The 15,857-nt window shown below is 47.4% G+C and overlaps 7 protein-coding genes across 7 annotated transcripts; 4 read left to right on the plus strand and 3 right to left on the minus strand.

Moving 5' to 3' along the window:
* Nucleotides 1–109: 109 nt before the first annotated feature.
* On the minus strand, nt 110–943 carry N7455_001035 (3'-5' exonuclease; the record flags this gene model as incomplete). The annotated part of the gene is made up of 1 exon (XM_040951205.2): nt 110–943. One exon carries the CDS (start codon nt 941–943, stop codon nt 110–112), a length of 834 nt encoding a protein of 277 aa, XP_040818456.2.
* A 2,945-nt stretch (nt 944–3,888) lies between these two features.
* N7455_001036 (uncharacterized protein) lies at nt 3,889–4,248 on the plus strand (the record flags this gene model as incomplete). The annotated part of the gene is made up of 1 exon (XM_040951261.2): nt 3,889–4,248. One exon carries the CDS (start codon nt 3,889–3,891, stop codon nt 4,246–4,248), a length of 360 nt encoding a protein of 119 aa, XP_040818302.2.
* Nucleotides 4,249–5,278: 1,030 nt separating this feature from the next.
* N7455_001037 (ankyrin repeat domain-containing protein) lies at nt 5,279–7,498 on the plus strand (the record flags this gene model as incomplete). The annotated part of the gene is made up of 1 exon (XM_065603925.1): nt 5,279–7,498. The coding sequence occupies one exon, from the start codon at nt 5,279–5,281 to the stop codon at nt 7,496–7,498; it is 2,220 nt and encodes a 739-aa protein (XP_065462416.1).
* Nucleotides 7,499–7,718: 220 nt separating this feature from the next.
* Nucleotides 7,719–8,848, minus strand: N7455_001038 (uncharacterized protein; the record flags this gene model as incomplete). The annotated part of the gene is made up of 2 exons (XM_040951264.2): nt 7,719–8,759; nt 8,828–8,848. The coding sequence occupies 2 exons, from the start codon at nt 8,846–8,848 to the stop codon at nt 7,719–7,721; spliced, it is 1,062 nt and encodes a 353-aa protein (XP_040817753.2).
* A 1,545-nt stretch (nt 8,849–10,393) lies between these two features.
* N7455_001039 (uncharacterized protein) lies at nt 10,394–11,134 on the minus strand (the record flags this gene model as incomplete). The annotated part of the gene is made up of 2 exons (XM_040951999.2): nt 10,394–10,459; nt 10,517–11,134. 2 exons carry the CDS (start codon nt 11,132–11,134, stop codon nt 10,394–10,396), a joined length of 684 nt encoding a protein of 227 aa, XP_040818081.2.
* A 345-nt stretch (nt 11,135–11,479) lies between these two features.
* On the plus strand, nt 11,480–13,134 carry N7455_001040 (uncharacterized protein; the record flags this gene model as incomplete). The annotated part of the gene is made up of 3 exons (XM_040951760.2): nt 11,480–11,532; nt 11,582–11,623; nt 11,679–13,134. The coding sequence occupies 3 exons, from the start codon at nt 11,480–11,482 to the stop codon at nt 13,132–13,134; spliced, it is 1,551 nt and encodes a 516-aa protein (XP_040817922.2).
* A 462-nt stretch (nt 13,135–13,596) lies between these two features.
* On the plus strand, nt 13,597–15,271 carry N7455_001041 (DUF2417 domain-containing alpha/beta hydrolase; the record flags this gene model as incomplete). The annotated part of the gene is made up of 2 exons (XM_040951390.2): nt 13,597–13,767; nt 13,844–15,271. The coding sequence occupies 2 exons, from the start codon at nt 13,597–13,599 to the stop codon at nt 15,269–15,271; spliced, it is 1,599 nt and encodes a 532-aa protein (XP_040818026.2).
* Between the last annotated feature and the right edge of the window lie 586 nt (nt 15,272–15,857).

The following is a 15,857-nucleotide window of genomic DNA, read 5'->3' on the forward strand; positions in this document are numbered from 1 at the left end:
TTTTAATTCTGTCGAAAGCTGACGTATATCAATTTGACATATTGCATCGGGCCTAGAAGACAGGTTGAGCTAACTCCACGAAGAAAACATCAGCAATCTTCTTATGAACTTAATCAAGCCAAGGATCCTTCTCCGGCTCCTCGTTGACCGGTTCTTCAGGCTTGGGAGGCTCCTTACTTCGTAATCCATCAGCCCAAGTTTCCAGGTCGAGGGGGCTTTTGATACAATGAAGTAACACCTGCCTAGTGGCCATCGCATCTTCCAATGCGCTATGTCCACGCTTTCCCCGTTGAATTTTCAGACCAAGCAAGTCATTGGCCAAGGTCTTGAGGCTCCAAGTCCTCCGGGAGGGTCTCTCAAGGGGTTGAAACACGGCATCAGCGGTGAGGATTTCCGTGTCGATGATTGTGGGGTGTACAACCCCCAGGACGTTCAGGTCGTTATGGAGGGCGTGACCGACCAGGATAGTGTTACTATCCATATGTTCAAAGAGCATTTCGCGCGCTGTTTTCCACCCTCGAAGGGCGAGGTTGTCCTTCACCGCAGCTTTCATATTGGCACATGTTATGCCGCTCGATCGGGTGAACCAGTTTCGGACGATATTGGTTGGATGGACGAAATTGTTGATGAGAACATCTCCGGTGAAAAGGTCCACGACCACTAGAAAGGCTAGCTCTTTGCGATGTTCTGAAACTCCGACCATCTCGCAATCTAGAACGAGCGCCTGCCGTCTTGCTGTGTTTTCATTTGGCATTGGGCTCTCCACAAATTCTCTGTACTGGACAACCCCACCAGCGGCGCAACGAGAGCCATAGCCACGAGCCGAAATGGGTGTATAGTGTTTCTTTTTCAACACTTCTTCTGGGTGTACCTTTGTTAGGAGCTGGCCGAAGAGCTCGCCCTGCTCGTCAGTTGGGACGAGCTTTGGATCATCAGTCGACATTGCGGGCTTCGTTCACAAGGGTTGATGGTAGGGATGGTGACAATTGATGGTGTATTGACCGGATTCTGTTTTTGGAGATCAGGCATGGGAATATTGACATCTTGGAGACTCACCACGATGGGCTCTGCGGTTGAGTCATTGAAGGAGGGTGCCATGACCAAGGGAACATAGCGTACATTCGTAAGATGGAGCAAATTCGGAAAGCAACATCGGCATGTGATCCTGGGGATTTGCAACCGCTGTTGGAGAATATTGAATAGTGGGGATTCCATTGGGACCTTGAGCGGTCATAGAAAAGGCCTTTGGTACAGTTGGCATGGAGTTCAGTGATAGATAAGCATTTGTGGCAGGCTGTGTGGGCATTTGCGCATGCCACAGCCTGACCGAAGTTTGATATTCCGGCTCGGAAGTACACGCCCATGGTGCACGAGAACCTCCGGGGAAAAAACAACATTGCCTTTCCGTAAGCTAATTTCATTTTCGAGGAGGTTACAGCTAAACTCACGGATCAGTCGGGTCATTTCGGCGAATAATGTGCTCGCGAGCTTGCTCTGATTTCCAACGGATGCTGCAACCCTGGCACTGTTCTCTCATGAACATACCATCCTGGGATCTGCAAGTAAAAGCCTGAGCACACGTAGAGCATATCACTTATTTCTCTTCTGCATCCTTTTCGCGCATGTGGCGGAGTAAATGATAACGTTGCGAGAAGGTTCGGCCATTGCAGCCATGCTCCCAGCATTGTCTATCCTGCCAGTGGATTTTCTTCTTTTTGTTATTTTCACATTTTAAATCAAGGTCATTGGAGAATGGAAGGCTGTGAGCGACACCGGATGATGTTAAAGGCGTCTGGCCTGTTGGCATATGGGAAGCATCGAGGGGGATGTCTGAATTTCCAGTGATTCTCCTGATGGGCTTTAGTAGAACAGCAAACAGCGTCGGATCTAACGATAACATACTGGATATCCCGGACGGGCCCAGTTTTGCAATTTTTCGGAACATGAACAGCTTGTTCAGCCGTAATTTATCCTGTGATGGGATTCCGTCTATGCCTTTAAGATCGTGATACAAAACACTGAGTCCCTTTGAGCATCCCCAGTAAAATATACAGAAGAGAATATTGGGTCTGAATTTTCACCATATTAGTGTGATCGAGTGAGCATCTATGGATATACATACCAGATTTATCAAGTGCCCGTGGATCTCCACAACTGGTATCTCCTAGTTTCCAATGTAGCCCAGCTCTGGTCGAATTCGGGGGGTTCAGCCCCCACGATGAACTTCCTATCCATTTGGCTAGGAGTTCTTTACATGTCATAACACTAAGGTTTTTGAATTCCTCGCGGTAAAATTCAGGGTCATAAATTCTTGTGTTAGGGTCCGATCCCCCTAAGGTCGATTGAAGTACTTGTGCCGCTGCTGTGGGTTTATTTCCCAAAGTCCTGCTCACCCCTGTCGGTAAATGTTCGCCTTTGATGAATATCGCATGTTAGTCCAATGATTTCTAGACCTGCTTTGAGCCTATCGACTACCTTTCGCATCTGGCAGCTGAACTTGTTGCTCTGGGATAGATCTCTTGCTTTGCCCTACGGTCTGGGAATTGCAAACCAACCCCCGATCAGAGCAGGCAGCACAAGGATGATAAAAAGCACGGCAGGTTTAGTTGAGTGGCCACGTCATCCGTGCAGGGGTCTTCAGGGCGTTCAATCCAAAAAATGGGTGAACACGGACATACAACAGCAGGGATTCGCATGTGGTCACCCACCATAATACAATACCTAGCTAGTTACTCATTGACATTAGTCAGCCTGTTAGTCACCCCGCGACACCTTTTTGTAGTAGATAGACACCTAGGTAGCTTCCTCCATTCATTATCTTCATCATTCATCTCGATCCTCCATCTCTGTTGGTACTACTAACCCTCAGAACTTCAAGGAATGTGACCGCAGAGACACCTTGCCATAATCAAGGCATCTTAGGCGACGGAATGCATTACCTAGTACGCGCCCTCCCGAGATATTGAGAAACAAGGCAACTCGGCGAGTCATGTACATGTATAGGTGGGGGTCAAACTGCATGAGAGACTTCATGCTATTGGCACTGAGTTGTGATTATGCATAGTAGAACCGGTAGCAAATAAAATGTTAGGACAGAAAAATGGGGCGAATTGTGCCATTCGACCAATAACTGCAGACGCACAGGGGCCTCAGCCGCACACCAAGCCAGATGATCATCTCTCATAGCCTGATAAGGCAGGTAAATTTAGTATCCTAGGTACACAGACCTATTCAGCCTCACTGTTATGCTGGTAGACGCAAATCCATTCCAATTGAGAGGCCCCCACGTTGCAGCCGTATTGTCACCGTATGGACCGAACTGCGCAAGGCAATTTTCTAACTGCCAGTGAAGAACGGCCCATAGACGGGCCGCGGAAGGTTTGATAGCGCCCAGGACTTTGGTTGCCCATCCAGTGCTTCTCTGTAATGGTTTAATAGGTACCATTTGAGGGGACTAAGGAATAACTGGCATAGGAGATGATTATGCTCAATATTTGGTATATTGCCCATCGTGATACTGCTGCTGCTTCGAGATCTGTCTACTGCGGGGTACAGAATCAGCTCTTACGGTCTGTTTCTTCCTGGGCGGTAGTTATGTGTACCGAGTATATGGGCATCGATCTCATAGGATACAGACATCAGGTCCCTGTGGGTGGTAGGTTTGCTTTTTTGCCTAGTGTCGTTCCTCCTCTCCCCCCTGGCTCGCAAATGTCCTTCTTTAACATCTTTTGTACCTAACTTTTGAACCCCAAGCATCACTTGACACGAAAACGTTATTGGACGCGCTGGAGGCTTTTCTCTCGAACAAGATATAGGTTATTATATTCGCTTCTCTAACTCAGAAGTCTCTCGATCAAATTTTCGCACCGCCTAGGCACGCTATTCGAAATGGGCTGCTCCTCGAGCAAGCCTAGTGAAACACAAGAAGTCCCATTACAGAGGAGCACTGGTTTGGCAACCAACAAAAACAGTACACCAGTGCAAAGCACCTCGGGATCGATTGCACAATCTCAGAGAAGCCCCCTGGGGTCATCTCGGCCCCCAAATTTACAACCCGATCTATACAGCACCACTTCACTGGAAAAGACTGTGAACTCGAGTACGAAATCTCGACAAAGCCCCCCGGAGCCCTCCGGGCTACGACCTAATCCATCCAGTACCAGCAAACCCCCACCCGGTGAAATTGGTATACAGATTTTGCATGAAGACGATAACCCAGATATTGAGTATGTCGTTGCCCTGAGTTAGTCCTTCTATTCTGACGCCTTTGTAGCATCGTGGCTGTCCATGGATTTGCCGCAAATCCAAAATTTACCTGGTGCTGGAACCCGAAGGATAACCCCGACGGAAAGAATGAAAGGTATCCCACACAATCTTTCAACTGGCTAAAGGAATTACTTCCAGTCAGCCTACGAGAATCCAGCAACCTATCCTGTCGGGTTATTGTCTTCAATCACGACTCTCATTATTTTATAAATTCCACTCAACAAAGGTTCTCGAATATCTCGGATAAATTGTTGGACTGCGTAGCGCTGGTGCGGAAGAAGGAAAGTTCAAGAATCAACTTCGCCGTCGAACAAAGTACACAGGGACTAATATGTTTCATCCCAACAGTCTAGAGAAAGACCATTGATATTCATCGGTCATAGCTTCGGAGGCAATTTGATTGAGAAAGTGGGTGGTCTCCAAGATCGTTTATTTCCTTGACATACTAAATCCCATTACAGATGATTGTTTCGGCCACCCAACTAACCGCCTCTGGAGAGATGCTAATGTATGGCAACATAGTGGCGTCAACCGTTGGGGTGATCTTTCTAGGAACGCCACATAATGGATGCCACTTCGCTTCTTCAAGGTGGGCTGATTTATTTACATCTCTCGGTGAATCCCTCTTCCACGGCGAAGACAGGGTTGTGAAAGCCCTAGTCGAAGACTCAGAGATTTTGTTGGATTGTCTACAAAATTTTGCCAGATGGGTAATTCAAGAAAGAGTTCCTGTTGTGTGCTTCTATGAAAATCAAAAGACAAACCTGGGAAGACGAGTTGGAATAAAGACTGGAAAAATACCGGCGAGTAAACTTCTGGTGCGTCTAATTCAAGTTCAATTTGACCTTGATATCATCTAACACTTATCTAGCTTGTACCCGAAGAGACTGCCTGCATTGTTGGTCATCATAAAGTACCGCTCGATGCAAATCATTCCAAAATGAATAAATTTTTTGGAGAGACAGATAATTCCTATCAGCTGGTCTTCTCCCAAATCGAACAACTAGCCCAAATGGCCCGAGAAGTCCTCTACTGCCGCCAAAATCCAACATTGGTTCCCCGATTCGAGGACTTGCAGACTGGCAAACTGAAAGAATGCCTTCAATCTATGAGAGTCACCGATCCTCGAGACATTTTAGAGAATATTCTAAATGAAAAAGAGAAAAGGTCAGGACAGAGCTGCAAATGGATCTTGACGGAAGAAAAATTCTCTCATTGGACAACGACAAATGATTCACAGCTCCTCCGTATTATTGGTCCTCCTGGTATCGGGAAGACCATGATGGCTACATTTATTGCCGAGACCATCAGTGCCTGGGTTGCAAGATCTTCCAACGCGGCATTCGCTTACTTCTTTTGCGATGACAAGAAGGGAGGAGACAGGCGACTGTCAACAGCGATTCTTCGAAGCCTCATCTGGCAGCTGCTCCTGCAGAACAATGCCTTTTTCAAGTATGTTGAAAGGGAGTTAGATACGCATGATAGGAGCCGTGTCTTCGAAGACGACCTTGAGAATTTCCCCGCCTTGTGGCGAATGTTTCGAGGCATGCTCCAAGATCCGAAAGCAGGCGAAATATTTATTCTGATTGACGCTCTCGATGAATGCGACAGAGCTGGTCTTGAAAGATTGGTGGCTAAAATATCTGATATCTTTTCGACCCCATCCGAACAATCACCTGGAAGAGTCAAATTTCTTGTCACCCACAGACCACAGATCGCTGGTATCGAAGAGCCATTAAGGCTCCTGAGAGCCAGAGCCAGTCTCTGTATTGAGATCAATTCCAGTGTGATAAAGGACGATCTTGAGCAATATATTCATTTGAAAACCCGGGATCTTGTATCGCGCAAGCCTAATCTGAGAAAATCTGAAGACAGGATTAGAAAGATCTTGGAATTCAGGGCCGAAGGGACCTTCCTTTGGGTATCTCTCATGGTGGCTGAGATCGGACGACCTGGAGTGCCGAAGCATCAAGTTGAAGAGTTACTTAGAAATCCACCCTCTCAGCTTGGCGGGATATACGCATCCATTTTGAACCGAATTGACTCCAATCGTCAACGTGAAGCCAAATTCATTTTGCATTGTATGGTCGCTGCCGAGCGTCCATTGACGAAAATCGAGATCATGATAGCATATACGACATTCTGCCTGCCCTCAAGCAACCTTCGCAAAAACAAAGTACCTACACAGGATGACGCGGAAGAGTATGACGATATTTTCTCAGCCTGCAGCTCAATTCTTCTTCCTCCGCCTGCAGATAGTGACAACCCAACAATCGGCTTCTGTCATCAATCCGTAAAGGACTTTCTGTTGAAAGACCCCTCTCGAACCAACCGTGAATGGTATCATACAACTATCGATAAGGCCAACCTTCTTGTCTTCCAGACATTTTGGAAATATCTGACTGCACAAGACGGTCTACTTGCACAATCTCTTAGGGGAAAACCAAGACAGCCCGGTCGGAAATACGAGCTCAAGGGGAAAGGCGACGTGTATCCTTTCCCGAATCGATTTCTAAAATGGGGCAAAAGAGCGAAAGAGAAAGCCCCAAAATACTTGCTCCTGGAATATGTTTTCATGACTTGGAAAAAACACGCAGTGTCCTGTTACCCTGCAGCCAAAGAGGGTCTGGGAATTGATCTTGATGAGGCGCCAGAATTACGCGACCTTTGGTTCTTATGTGCAGCGAGGAGCGGACAAATCGAGATGGTGAGGCTTCTTTTGCGTACCGGCGATGCCGTCCTGGGCGTAATGGATGCGATTGGCGCGACGCCATTATCGTTGGCTGCTGAAAATGGCCATGTTGACGTGGTCAAGCTGTTACTAGCGACACGACAGACTGAGATTGATTTGGCGAATATCCGTGGCCAGACACCATTATCCCAGGCTGCAGTCAATGGTCATTTGGGCGTGGTCAAGATGTTACTAGCGACTGGACGGGCTAAGACTGAACGCAGTATGCAATTCAATTATACACCATTACATCGGGCTGCAAAGGAGGGCCATCTAGATGTGGTTAAGGAGCTACTGGCGAGTGGAGCTGATATTAATTCGAAGAGCGTTCTCGGCGATACGGCGATGTCGCTTGCCATGGAAAAGGGCCATCGAGCTGTGGTTGATGAGCTATCAGCAAGGGGGGCAAGGAGTGTGAAGCTAGAAGAATTCGTGGAGGACCCAATCGCAACCCAGGACGAAAATGACATCGCCGCGCGGTTATACGACTGGTTGCACTAATTTTACGAATAACCGAGTGCAATATGTGCATTTGGTTTCTAGTGATACGAGTGGTTGATCAAGCTTGGAGAATGGATCCTGCCATATTATGCATTCTACGAGATTGCTGTTTTCTTTGTTCTTCCTTTCTTTCCTATCTTTAGTCATGTCTTCTAAATTCACTCTTTCTCGTTATCTGCATGCGCTATATTAAATCAAATTTCAAACTTCAACTCGTAGCTCAAACCACCGCCGCTGAACGCGCGCCCACTGGAGGGCTATTCAGGGGGTTTGGTTGCCCGCGGATCAGCCACGGTAATTCCTTCAACAAATGATGGATCAAGTCCAAGATGATGAATCCAAAGCCACAAATGGGCCCCAGTATAGCGAAAACAGTGAAGCCTTCCGAAGCAGCCATAAATCTCTTACTGTTCTTGAGTTGATCTGTGGCTAGACCAACTTGCATTGCAGTCAAAACTAAAACAACGAACACAGTTGCAGTGGCCAGCCAGGTGATGTTATCGCTGAACAAACTCCCAAAGTTTCGCCGATCACGGAGATATGGCTCGAGGAGCGGAAACTGAGTGAAGCGGTGGACATTGTTAAGTCTGCTGAGGCGAAGTTCGGCGCGGTGAAAGCGAGGATGGGTATCGTCTTTGTGATACTGGTTGAGAATCTCGCGGACAAATACCTTCCAGTTTTCCCAAGTAACAGCCAAACCATCAAAGCGAGAGGGTAGAAGATGGTGCTCGTTAGCGATGCGAAAGTCGCTTTCGTAGGACACAAGGCATACATATGTATAAAGGAAGCCCATCGCACATTTGTGGAGTCGTCTCCTAGGACATTCCGGTAGGGCTTGAATTGCAGAGTCTTCGGTCCTGTTCATATTGGTCGCCATCTGCCCATCCTTGCATCTACAAGAGTCTAAGCAGCTCAGATTTTCGCTCCAGAAGTTTGTTTCGAGCAGGAATCGCGGAAGAGGCTTAACAAACATTCTTCCATCATTTGCCCAGAGTAGGTGAAGATCCATCTGCTCCGTAATCAGGATTTTCCGACCGATCAGGGTGTGGTAGTGAAGGGGCCATGCTGAACGCTTTTCTCCGGCTAGCCATAGATGTTTATCAAGAACTTCTAACCTCTTCAAGGATAGTTCACTGGCGAGAAAATCATCTGTGTGGTTGGTGGGGAGCCTCATTGTGTTGTCATGACCGCGAAAGCAGGCTGGGAAGCCGTTCTCATCTGTTGAAGAAGCTGGTGAAGAGCCTAAAATTTCTGTGGTGAACTATAGTCCTAACCATTTAGTAACGAAGCGGAGTAGAGTTGTTGATACTTTCAAGACTTTGGACTCACTGGGCGTGATTTACCAGTCATTATGTCTCCTCAGCATATCCCGTATATAAGGGTCCTTCATGTATGAAAAAGTATCTCTCAAGTTTACTACGTCTGGGGCCAGCAATGATGGTGTTTCTGAGCGCAGTGAGCGGTGTGACTGCTATAGAGCTGACCGGCAGCTCTGGACTTGTAATAACCAGTAATTGCACTAGTATTGAGTAGTATCATGCAAAGCAGGGGTCTGCCACGAATGAGGTTCTCGCGGTCACCCCTTAGCGTCCATGTTCTGGGCTAATGCTGGTTTTCTGCCGCTTGTTGATCTGGTTCGTCACTTTCCTTTCGAGTCTTTATTAGACATCGCCATAACCCATTTTGGGTTGAACATGCCAACCCCAAACCCAGTGGGTTATTAATGGGTTACCCATTTCAACCCATTTCAACCCATTTCAACCTATTTTTGCATTAATTTTCATTACTATTGCCATTACTATCAAAAAATTGTTGCGAGCGCTATCACTTTTTGGCCATCGCTGGCCGGCGCTCGATCACCAAATTAGCATGCGAAAAAGTGGGGCTCGGTATTTATTGCCTACCCTCCGTGTCAAATACACTGTCTAGCCAAGTAGCACATTAGCGTGCATGGTGGCTAGGTGCATGGTGGCTAGCGGAATTATTAGTGCAGATACCAATATTGATTTGTAGTAGACGACAATGATGTTTTTGGTGTCCAGTTTCAATGAGATAGATAAAAAGGTCTTCGAAGGAACGAAGAGGAGCGAAGTAAATAAATAAGAACAAAAAGTAAACGACACGAGTGAACACACATTTATTCAGGCAGCGCAACTTACAAACAGGCATCGCAGCCGTGAAAAAGGCTCGGCGTCGAGTATACTTCCGAGGTTGCAAACACTTGCTTAAAACATGTCCATTCGACTAAGCATACTCGCCATATACATCAATAGGTAGACCAAATTGAACAATAATCCAGTATAGCCATGTATTTGTGTATAGCAAGACGAGTGAATTTGGAATAAAAGCCATTGGTCATGCCATGTGGTGATCAGATTCAGATTAGATGGCGAGAATGAGCACCGGAACAATCCGCAAGAGCTTGTTGTAGGCAGCGAGACACGGTAAATACCTTGAATACAATGGTATTAGGCCGGGAAAATTATAGACCCAAGGCTTTCTAGGCAGCTAGTTGATGACCAAGGTGGTGCAGGCTACAAGACGACTAATCATGAACAGTCGCAAACCGAATTAAAATAAAAAGAGGAACTTTATGTCTGTGAATGTAGACAGCTCCCTTCATATGGAATACCAGAAAAATGCGGTGGTGGGTTTGAATAGATAGCTTTTCCCTAATTCCATAATAGCTGCCATCCTAGGTGGAAGGGAGAAATAAAAACCGCCAGAGAAGAATAAAAACTAAATACAAGCAGGAAAATGGGGGTTGTCTATACAGCCCTTTGAGAATTGACACAAAGAACAAACACGCTCAAGAAGTGTTTCACAACATTGCATAAAAAGGCGTGGAATGAGACCAGGTCAACTGCAATATCCAAAAGCCCTTGTATTATTATCTTAGCATCGATGAGGAGGTGCAGTACTGAATCTTGTATCTGCCATGTAGACGGCAATGAGTGCAGCCTGAACAAAACAGTTAGTGTTCTGTTCGTTTACCAACCAAAACGAGATTACACTCACAAGCGACAAGTCAAACCCCTCAGCCACAAGAATCTCAAGCACTTGTCGTGGCATCAAGGACACATCCCCTTGAGAGGTACATTTGGGCAGTGTCTTGTTCATCGTCATGCTCTCACGAACATCAACCACTTTCTGGCCCCCAACACTAGCTGAAAATCCTTGCCACGCGTAACTGCTCGTCTCTCGGACTTCGACCGTGGCCATTCGATCGCTTTCGCTTTTTGAGTTTGGCTCCATCGAGTTCCGAAATGTGAGTCTGTACACGTGTTTCATGTCGACCCTGAAATCCACAAGTTCTTCGTCTTCGTTGCCGGGCAGTCGCACCCGCAGTGGTCTTTTCCATGCTAGGACTGCCGCGCGAGACTGGAACATTGGGAGTCCTGAGGAATCGCGAAATTCGCGAGCTGGGGTGTCACCATATTTGTGGCCAGTGACTGTGAAAATCGTTGAGTCGTCCCAATATCTCTTGATAGTATATTCATTGGGCGAACGGTGGTCATATTTAGGTTTTAGGTAGAGGAGAGTTTCTTCATCGGCGATATGTTCTGGTCTGATTCCGACAGGATGGGAGAGTGGCTTGACAGTTTTGTTTACCGGTGTGGTATAGTCAGTATACATGGTGGGGGGTTTGAAGATGAAAACAGTGCAGGTCGCGACATTTCAATTTGATGGAGAAGGGATCGACATGGCCCCTTTCCCCGATACGTTAGTCTTGTGATCATGGTCAATGCAATCCATTCCTTGAAAGGGCAGGACAAGACAAGACAGAACAGGACCTGAAGAGGAAACCCTCTATAAACGGAAAGTCGGAAGATCGAATGTTACTCCAAGCTTGACCCCTCACCTGGGCATTTCCCCTCCCTTTTCCAGGGAGATAAGCCAGATAAGCACAATTTATAAAGCATCACTGCCCCGGTTTTTGAGGGGTTTCTAAGGGTTGAATGTATCTGAATAATTTATACCATGGAATATCGTTTGTGGTTGGCTGGCAAAGAGCAAGATGGGAATGCAGACCTGTGGGTAACGGCTAGCTTGACACTCGAACCAGCACTGACAATTCTACAGCATTCCCATTGAAGACCCAGCAACCGGAGAGATCTTCGCGCAGTAAGCTGATTCGCCGACTTCGGGAAACGTTTGATCCCACACTTACCATTGACAGATGTCATGCAGCCTCACTAGAAGATGTTGAGACTGCCATCTCCGCCGCCCATGCAGTATACAAGTCCGGCGTATGGTCGTGCGCGAGTCGTCACCATCGTGCTGATGTATTGGACAAATGCGCAGTGCTTCTCTCCGATGCACTCCCACAGCTCATCTCAACAGAATCAAAGCAGACGGGTCGCGTGATTCGAGAAATGAAGGCCCAGGTCCCATCATTGACAAGATGGTTCAAATACTATGCCTCCCTGTTAAGAGTCGAGGAGCGGTCTGTTCTGCCGACGATGGGTAAACTGCATAACTTTGTCGATCGAGTGCCTCTCGGAGTGGTCGTTCAGATCACCCCGTTTAATCACCCGTTATTGATCGCTGTGAAAAAGCTTGCTCCAGCCCTTGCCGCTGGAAACAGTGTCATAATTAAGCCTAGCGAGCTGACTCCATTGACAACCCTTTTGTTGGGCAAAATCCTTCGTGAGGCCGGAATCCCAGATGGTGTGTTGAGTGTCTTACCTGGTTATGGAGCTATCACCGGTAAAGCACTGGTTGAGCATCCCTTGGTGAAAAAGGTGGATGTAACTGGTGGCACCGAGGCCGGCAGAGCAATTGGAAAGATTGTTGGTGGAAATCTGGCAAAATATACTGCTGAGTTGGGTGGAAAGGCGCCCTTGGTCGTATTTGAGAAGGCCAACATCGATACGGCGATCAACGGAATCGTCTTCGGAAGCTTCATCGCAAGTGGACAGACGTGTGTGGCCAGCACCCGGATTATAGCGCAAAACTCCACCATGGAAGAGTTACTGCTTAAGCTCAAGGCTAAGATCGAGAGCATTACACGCCGAATTGGGGCTCCGAGTAACCCGGAATCAACCATGGGGCCACTCATCTCCGAGAAGCAGTTGCGAAATGTGGAGCGCCTAGTCAACAGCGCTCTAGATGGAGGAAATGCGGTTTCTCTCATCGGTGGAAAGCGGATGGTTTCCCAAAGTCCGCTTGACGGATTCAACTTCGATAAGGGATACTTCTACGAACCAACGCTACTTGCGTCCAGCAAAGGAAACAACAGCATTGTGGAGACATCTGTATGGCGCGAGGAGGCGTTCGGCCCTGTTATTGTTGTTGCTGGTTTCGATACCGAGGAAGAAGCAATTGCATTGGCAAATGACAGCGAGTTTGGATTGGGAGCCGGTGTATGGACGCTTGACCTTCCCCAAGCTTTCCGAGTCTCGGAACAGATTGATGCAGGAATTACTTGGGTGAATACCCATCATCGAAATGACCCCAGCAGCCCATGGGGAGGTGCGAAGTCTGCGAGTGGAGTTGGAAGCGAGAACGGGGTTGAGGCTTACAATGCCTACACAACATCGAAGAGCACAATCATAAACTATGCTTCTCCTGATGAATCCTTGGCTGCGGATGACTGGTTTGGAGATGGCTCCGGCAATGTTAGATATGGTTGAATGGAGTCATGTTGATGGTTTCTCCGGACTATTTTGCTCAAATCCTCGAATGAATCAGCATGAATATTAGTGAGTGCCTCCTAGACAATATATGTGATTAGTAGAATACTTAAAAGGCAATTATATGTAAGTTAGATTTGTTCACCTCTACCCACTCGCATCACACTTTGGCCTCTTTTGTAGTATACCTTTTTAGGGGAATACTTCGATATTTTTCGTATTTCGTGACAAATAAATACGCCAAAATCAACAAGAGTAGTCAATGACCGTACTACTTGAATATTCCAAGATATAGATCTGCGTTACCCGGGAACAACCTGGAAGGGAAATGTATGATGTCATACCCATCAGCCTGGATATCACCAAGTTGGGCCTTGTTCCAATTCTTCAAACATATATTCCCCTCAAATTGATTAATTTACATGAAACTTGTTGAATCAAAGATCGACATTACTATTCGCCATGTCACTTTGGGGTCGCAAAAAAGACCACAACTCCACGGGGCCACCCCATACCCAAAATGGGGAAGAAGGTCGACATGCGCCAGAGCAAAGATTCGAAGAGCCTACTGAGCGCTCAAGATTGCTTCCTGTAGATAGGAATGATGGGTTTTTAAGCCCAGATGATCCAGCAGTAAGTCCAATAAACCAAAACCACACTAAATTTAAGAAGCATGCCAAAGACAGGTGATAGCTAACACGATAACCAGGTATCGCCCTACAATCTATGGAGCGTGCGCGCGGTGCGCGGCGTGTCAGTCCTCGCATTGGCACTGAGTTTTATATGGTGGACATTCCTACTAGTCTCCATCTTCGTCAGTCCACCCATGATTCACCCGCGGGGATCGGGTTTCTTTGCATTTTCATATATCACCTTGGCGACAGGATACCTCCTCCTTGGACTCTTGTTTTTCGCAGTTCCATCCAAGTCCATGACTATATGGGCCATTATACTTGCCGTTCTGCTATTGGTGGACATGTGTATTATCCTCGCTGTGCCGCGAATCCGTCTCGAAGAGGGCTGGGTGGGGATCGCTTCTGTCGTTTGGGTAGCTCTGATCTCTATCTACCAGGCCATCCAAAACCGAGCGGTTGCTTGGGGTAAGCGCGAGGAAGAAGAGCGTCTTACTGGTCGAGAAGAGACTCGGCGCTCCCTCCTGGAGTGGATTGCTGTTCTCGCTGAGACCATTTTACTGGCTGTCATGGCGATCGCGGCCGTCTTGTTCACAGCAACTCTGATCATGCGTTCTTTCGACGCTGGCCTTGAGGCCCCAGGTAAACGTTACTTGGTGCATGGGGATAGCTATCAAGTTCATCTCGCTTGTGTTGGGAACAACACTGCGGATGACAAGACGCCGACGATCCTTCTGGAGGGTGGTAATGAACCAGTCGAACATACACTGCAACCCTTCATCAACGATATATACGGTCGTGGCGGTATCAGCAGATACTGTTACTGGGACCGACCAGGATTCGGATGGTCTGACAACGCACCCTCGCCCCATTCCGCGGGTATGTCAACGGACGTGCTTTCAGAGGCCCTGGCTCTTGCAGGCGAGACCGGTCCATGGATAGTCGTTTCCGCTGGAGTTGGCAGTCTTTACTCGAGACTTTTTGCCAGTCGCAATCTTATTGAAGTTCGCGGTATCTTCATGATCGATCCCCTCCACGAGGCATACCTGGGAGACATTGGGCGACCCGGTCGTGGATTTTTGCTATGGCTTCGTGGTATCATTTCTCCGCTGGGATTGGATCGGCTTGCGGGCGCCATTTTACGCGGCCGTTCTCGCCAGGACCGCGTCATTGGACGTTCGGCTTACCAGTCTGGGAAATACATCAAAGCAAAGCTACAGGAAAGCCTCGTGGCTGTCACTATGACTGCTGCTGAGATACATTCTTCTCGCCATATCCAGATAGGTCATGCTCCTGTAGTCGTTGTGAGCTCTGGTCAAGAAGTTCGAAAGAGTTCTCAATGGGCGGAGCGACAGGAGGATCTGTCTCATCTTACGGACAACCTTTTGGCTTGGGATATTGCCTATGATGCACCACATGAAGTATGGAGTACTGGACAGGGACGGGAGGTATTGGAAAGACGTTTGAAGGAGCTTGTCCAAGAAAGTCAGGCGCATGAGCTATGAGGATCGCCGGTAACTTGTATTATCTAGGAGTTTGACATCTTTATTTGGGCGTTCATGGGCAGTGTAATATTGGAGAGGGCTGGGAATTTGTCATAATTGTGTACCATGAAATACATTCCCAAAAAGCTGATGCTATGATTCACGGTGCGTAGTAGACTCAGGCTATGGCAGTTCCTCGTTTGACGTCACTGTCACGCGCTACATAAACATCACGAACATGTACATAGACTCATTACTCCGCATCGATCTGGTCATATTATACAATCACAGACTTCTACCCCATGTCGACAAATGTATATTACCCCAAAAAAGCGTAGATTTCATTAAGGAAGCCCCTGAGACGAGAGCATGAATGAATTATCTAATTACAGCACACCCCATGGCTGTAAGACGCATAAGACGCAAACTGGACTTCGAGTGGTATATTCGTCGAAAATGCAATGATATCGGGCAGAGCTTTAGCCTGCTATAACTAGCCGACGGGCCCAAGGGCCTTCCAACTTCCATTCCCGCATCATCAAATCTGCATCTCGGGTCCGGGAATCGACAATATCTCGGGGTAAAAGGCGACGAAAAGTGCTTCCCT

This window comes from Penicillium solitum (assembly GCF_028829755.1).
Source record: "Penicillium solitum strain IBT 25940 chromosome Unknown utg000001l_segment0_segment0, whole genome shotgun sequence".
In the NCBI taxonomy this organism is placed as follows: Eukaryota; Fungi; Ascomycota; class Eurotiomycetes; order Eurotiales; family Aspergillaceae; genus Penicillium; species Penicillium solitum.